At 38.7% G+C, this 6,000-nt stretch overlaps 1 protein-coding gene across 1 annotated transcript in view; it reads right to left on the reverse strand.

Annotated features, from left to right (window-relative positions):
• Nucleotides 1-4,868, reverse strand: part of LOC104488828 (chromosome unknown open reading frame, human C15orf27) — a gene marked incomplete at its 3' end in the record, with an annotated part of 48,223 nt that extends 43,355 nt beyond the window's left edge. The window contains exons 1-2 of the mRNA XM_010130912.1: nucleotides 4,855-4,868; nucleotides 2,393-2,581 (exon numbers count right to left, since the gene is read on the reverse strand). Of these exons, the coding sequence (XP_010129214.1) occupies nucleotides 2,393-2,581; nucleotides 4,855-4,868 (203 nt within the window). The remainder of the gene's footprint in view (nucleotides 1-2,392; nucleotides 2,582-4,854) is intronic.
• Nucleotides 4,869-6,000: the final 1,132 nt, after the last annotated feature.

The raw sequence follows: 6,000 nt of genomic DNA on the forward strand, positions 1-6,000 counted from the left end.
AAATACAAGGAGCTTGGCTCACTACATGAAACAGTTCTGCCCTCCAAAACCTTTGCACTTTATCTTGAGCTTGGACCTCATTATTCACCACGTATAAACATCGTGCTCAGGATCTGCATGAGGTGCACAGAGCTTTCCAGAAAAGGGACTGTTCTTTAATTATGATGCCAGATAAAGACAAGAAAAGCAGAAAACAAGAGAAATGTGAGAACTTGGTCCATTTGAGATTTTAGTTAAAGCTCCTTTAGGCTTTGTAGAAAACACAAGTAAAATACCTCAGAGATCAAAATCAAGACTGAAAGATGAATATGAAAACCAGAAATAATGGTGTCTACTTGGTGCAATTACAGAAGGCAGACTGAAGGAACAGACGCCCTTTTCTCCCAGGATGGCTGAATACATTTCATCAGTGAAGGCTTGTAACCAATCTAAAATGAAAAGCTCACGACTCTTCCCTGTGTTAACTTCTGAATCTCTGCAAATCTCTGTTCAGTTTTGGTTTCCCTTCCTTTTTCTCTCTATCTCTTTTTCTTCCTATAGTTTTCTTTTTTAGATATTCTTACTCTGCAATGCACTTTCTAGCTACAACCAAACAACTCTAAGGCTATGAGCCGAAGATCACTAAAGATTAAATTACAGTGGCATGACTATTTACAACTAATGTCAAGTAAGTCACATTAACTGTATGAGCTCCCAACCTCTACAGCTGTTGATGTAAAAGACAGTATTTGAAAGCATCTTCACGCACCATGCGCTCAAATGGTTACAACGAGAGATCTGTGCACTTTGGCACAGTGAAGAACTGAGTTTCGGATCATAACAATCTATAAAAATGCATATTTAAACTAAACTGGTATTTACTCAGCACCAAAATAGCCTGAGGGTTACACCTGCATACTCAAATTAATTTTCAAGTGCCTCTTTTGCTATGCAGGGTATTTTATGTTACAATTGTACCATAATTTATATAACCTACTTGAAATGTATTTCCCCTTGTTTGGAGTAACGACTTTCTGGAGATGTCTCATAAAGTCCAATTTGGAAAGAAATTGAAGGTAAGAGCCTTCCCCACATACTGCTTCCTGACTAGCATACGGAATACCTGCAGAGCAGAGATCAAGCAGGTCTCGCTGCTGATTTCAGAGCACAGCTTAAACCACACTGAGCTGTTAATAAATGGAGGCTTACATAAAGCCTTTTAATGTCTTCATCAGTGAGAGCTCTATATGACTTACTGTGAAGTGCTTTTGGACAGTGGAGCATACATGTGTTCAGGGCAGCACAGAGGGAAACAGTAATCACCGAATCAGAGGGGCTAGGCACAAGCACTCACCTAATCTCTGTTCCAAGGAATGTTAAACTATAGTGTTATTCCTGACTAATGTGTCTTCTTTAAGACATCTAGTGATTGCAACTCTATTCCTCTCCTCCCCATACACACCAGTAGTCTACCCTAGCACTTCACTACCCTCCTTATTCTCCTCCTTGCTGCAATTCATTCTTTGTAATTCTTGACCTAAACGTCATGGAGATTGATAACAGACTGTCCTCTTCCTCACCAAAGTCTCTTACAAGCTCCCCTGAAAGTCTCCTCTTCATGTGAAACACAACTATTTCAATCAGCACTCTGTGGAAGCTTCCCTGAGCCTCTAATCATTCTCACTGCTTTCCTCTGGATTCTCTCCAGTTGACCCAAATCTTTCATAAAAAATTTAGTATACCAGTCTACCTACAGCCACCTCAAGCTGGAATCAGGTATAAAGATGACTTCTAATGTCCTGTAAGACACCAATGATACATAACTTGACACTGGGGCAAATGTTATGAACTCATTAAGATCCTTCATTCCAAGAAAACTGGAACAGCTGTTCTACGAAAACAAGAGTAACGTGTATATTCATTATCAAAGACAATGTTCTCACATAAGCAAACTACGTAATCCAAATTATTCTGTGGAAAGTACACAATCTGTCCAGGAATCAACACTACTAAGTCATTATCACTTGGTCAGGAGTTACAGAACTATGCACAACAATCACAGCAGTCAACCCTTTGTCATTTTGAAACCCTCCTAAAATAAATGCCTTTCACAAAGAGATTTCACCAGGCCATTTGCTTGTCTGATGGGCTAGTTGCTTGGTCTCGTTTTGCTGGACAGAAGGCTGCCAGACTGTCATCAAATAGTAGCTATGAATCATTTAAAATTATAGAGCCCCAAACCACCACAGATTAGTTATATTAGAAAAGGTCACTCCCAGCCTGTGACAATGGTTGTAAAAGGAGTTTGAGGATAACTGGCTGTTCTTCTCCAGCTGAAGGTTTGCCTTTTTTACAGGTCATGAAATTCTTATAACCTAAAACTATAAACCAAAATTCTGTCCTTTGTACTTACCCTTCTCTTTGGTACTCCTCATCCAAATTTGACAAAAGCTGGGATCCAGCCACAGACAAATCAAGTGCAGCTAAAGGTAGATCTCGGTAAGCAAAATTAACAAGCTGTACAGGAGCAATGCTTTTGGTTTCTTCTTCCACTTGTTGTGAAATTATCTCAACTTCTGAAACACCGCCTTCTATTGGAGGCCTGAAAACGTAATAAGCAAAATAAAAAACCTCCTCTCTCCACACACACATAGTTAATCATATTTTTAAATATGTATAACTAAGCAAGCAAGTAAAAGTAAAGTTAGAGATAAGAACTTCACAGCATCCTAAAAAGCCAGCATCTTAAAAGCCCTTTGTAAGGTCATTGAGAGAGGTGTCCTCACTGAGGGTACAGATAAATCTCTCCAAACCCGTCTTTTGTAGATCCCACTGCAATCAACAGAAGTCTCACAAGCAAAGGGGAACAGCATTTCACTCTGCTGAACCTGCTTCAAAAGCACTAAATGTGAATGGATTTGTTATAAACAAATATGGAAACAATGCATGATTCTGAAAGCAAAACATCCGTGCAAAATAGAGAGAAGGCATATAACCACCCCAACTAAAAGCTCACTGCTTCCTAAGTTAGATCAGTGAGCAGTGAATAGCTAAACTTATTAATCATTATATACCAACCAACTGTTCATTAATGGATGCACTTTGACCCCTCTTCCACTGCGGGTCAATATGCAAATAGTTTTGATGGATGGCAACTTTGTTTCATTCAACCAGAAAGGATCACTCTGATAAAAATTATTTCAAAGGAATTCTGAAAGAATAACAACGGTTCAGAAGAATTATGGACTGCTCTATAAAGATTATCCTAATGATTGCACAGCTTCTAAATCTGATCATGTATTCTTCCGCCACCCCACTAAGGCTAATGGGAACACCATGCAGGTAAAACCAGAATCTGCCTATGCTGTCAACGTGGAACATGACATACAAGATACTACTTCTCTAGAAACTCAAAGCTTTGTCCATTATCATGTTATCTAGGGCACGCAAAGGATGACTGCCCTGTAGGAGACAGCCTGCATGCCAGCCCCAGCAGGGGCTGATCCTCTGCAGTAACCTGTGAAAGCTTCTTGCTCCATTTGATTCCGAGTATGTAAAAACATCAACTTCTCTAGCTTTCATTCAGGGGAGCTTAACTCCTGAAGAAATCTCAGGCTGCTTGTCAGAGGTTTTCACCAGCAGGAGTGAAGGGATATATTACGAGTGCTTAGCACCCAATTTCCCTTTGACAGCAAAAGACCCATTGGTGATTTTGTTTTAAAGAAGCTTATTAAAACCTTCCAGCTATTCAAGCAACCTGAGTACCCCTTTTTCCCCCCCCCCCCCAAAAAAAAAAAAATAGTTGAGACAAGTTCTTCATGTGAGTCTGGGGATGTGGGTGAAGGAACTAAAATTCTACAGAAAGATTCTATTGATCCGAGCCTCACCCCCTTTTCCCCCCCCCCCCCCAAAAAAAAAAGAATAGTTGAGACAAGTTCTTCATGTGAGTCTGGGGATGTGGGTGAAGGAACTAAAATTCTACAGAAAGATTCTATTGATCCGAGCCTCACCATTAGACTAACTCTTTTGGACAGAAAACATAATTCCTAAGTTAAAAAGAGCTAACTGCTGCCAGCATTACATAAGAAACTAATTTTAAAAATCAGAAAACGCTGTTATGTCTCAAGCACTTGGCAGGGAAAGGTTGCAACTGTGTCACACTATGGCAAAAAGTATAAGTAAAAGGAAGTACTACCTGAACAACCTAAAGGTTCATTTTATTTTTTGCTTAACTAACAATGGAAAGTAATGAGAATCTTTCATTTCCAACAGACCTGTATTCCTCTGTAAACTGAAATCAGAAGCCCAGAGAAAGGAGCTAATTTTAACAAGAATTTTCTTTCTTTGATTTTTATCTTTAGTGCCGTCCTATGGACATTTACAAGCTTGAGCTGATTCAGTTTTGCACGAAAGGGTATACAATGATCCAGCTTCCAGTATTACAAAGGAAATGGGTTGGTGCAGCCTTTCCTCTCCCAACAGTATTACCTCCTGTATTCTTAGACTAAGAGACAGACATTGTCTTATTTGACCAAAAGAAAAACAAACAAATCAACAAACTAGTGTGGTGAACAACTTTGGTGACAGGAAAGAAAAAAAGACATATGGATCTGAAAATAATACAGCATACTAGTTTTCAGCATCTGGCTGTCAGCAACACAAGACATGCTCACAGCATTCATGTTTTTTCTAATTCATACTCTTTAGACAACTGATCAAATCCTACTGCTCATTCTCAGAAAAAAAAAAAAATCAACTTTTCCTTCCAGTAATACTGATAGAACCCTCTTGATGTCACAACATCATTCTCTAACAGGTAGCAACCTGCTTCCTTCTATTTAAAAGACATTATAACTATCCTCATATGGTACTTACTGAGGATTGGACATGTTGGAGGATGCAACCAAGTCAGCAGTGGTTCTAGTACTTACTAATTCCAGCTGCTTTGCACAGAAGTTCTAGCCTTCCAAGATTAGGTCTCTGTGAGAAGCAAAACAAAGATACCTAAAACGCAATTGAAAGAACTCCAAAGGGCTGCATTGACGTTTGTTGCCACGTTGTGAGTTTGTCAATTAATTTTATTTCCCCCATGACTCCTCCTCCATGTTATAGAAGCTGTAAAGTTTTGGTGCGTTCACTTACACATATGGACACCTGCTTACATATAGTTGTAAAAACACAGGTCTTGCTTTAAACCACTAGATTATTAAGAAAGATAACCAAGATCAGTATGTGGAACCATTTTCAAAGAAAGCTCATGGCTTCAGGAGTGCCAATTCTATTAGAAGTCAGCTGTAGGGTTTTTTGCTTGGATTTTTTTCTCCTTATGCTTTAATGCACTCTACAGAGATAAGTGTTAGTTTTGTCAACAAAGTCTGGGATCTTGTTCTCCATTTTCCAGTTTGAACTGTGTTCCTGATTTCCTCCTCTACTTCAGAAAGTCTCTTCCAAGAACTAATTCACGTTGCCAAACATTCTATATGGGCAGTTATCAAGATAATGTTTTGATCAACAAACCCTACTAACACATTTGAAAAGGCGTCACATTTGCATGTGGCAGAATCTCCCATTTGTGTTGTACCCAGACCAACGCACGACAACCAGAAAGGGACAAGCTTGTGAGAATGAAACTGACTCATACACAGGTTTTGGTAGCTGGAAAATTATAAACTGGAGAACACCATACAACAAACGAAATTCTTAGAAAAAGATATCGCAAGAGGCTTTGCAAAGCTACCATCAAGATTACATGCTAGATAATTTTAAATCTAACATAAACCCATACTTTTTAATTAAACAAAAATAGGTATTGACAAATTAGAATGATTTAGTGACTAACACTAAAAAAATTCCACAGTAATGAAAAACGCTTCTTATACTAAACTTTATACTAGGGTGGCTTACAGGCTGAATTGTTAGTACCAGTCAGGGATTTACAGTGCAGACATAAATGTAGCAAGAGTATGACCATTAACAATCCCTTGATACCAAAACACAAAATTCAACTTACATCTTTTGTAG

The sequence above is a fragment of the Buceros rhinoceros genome, unplaced genomic scaffold, assembly GCF_000710305.1.
Source record: "Buceros rhinoceros silvestris isolate BGI_N320 unplaced genomic scaffold, ASM71030v1 scaffold39692, whole genome shotgun sequence".
Lineage (NCBI taxonomy): Eukaryota > Metazoa > Chordata > Aves > Bucerotiformes > Bucerotidae > Buceros > Buceros rhinoceros.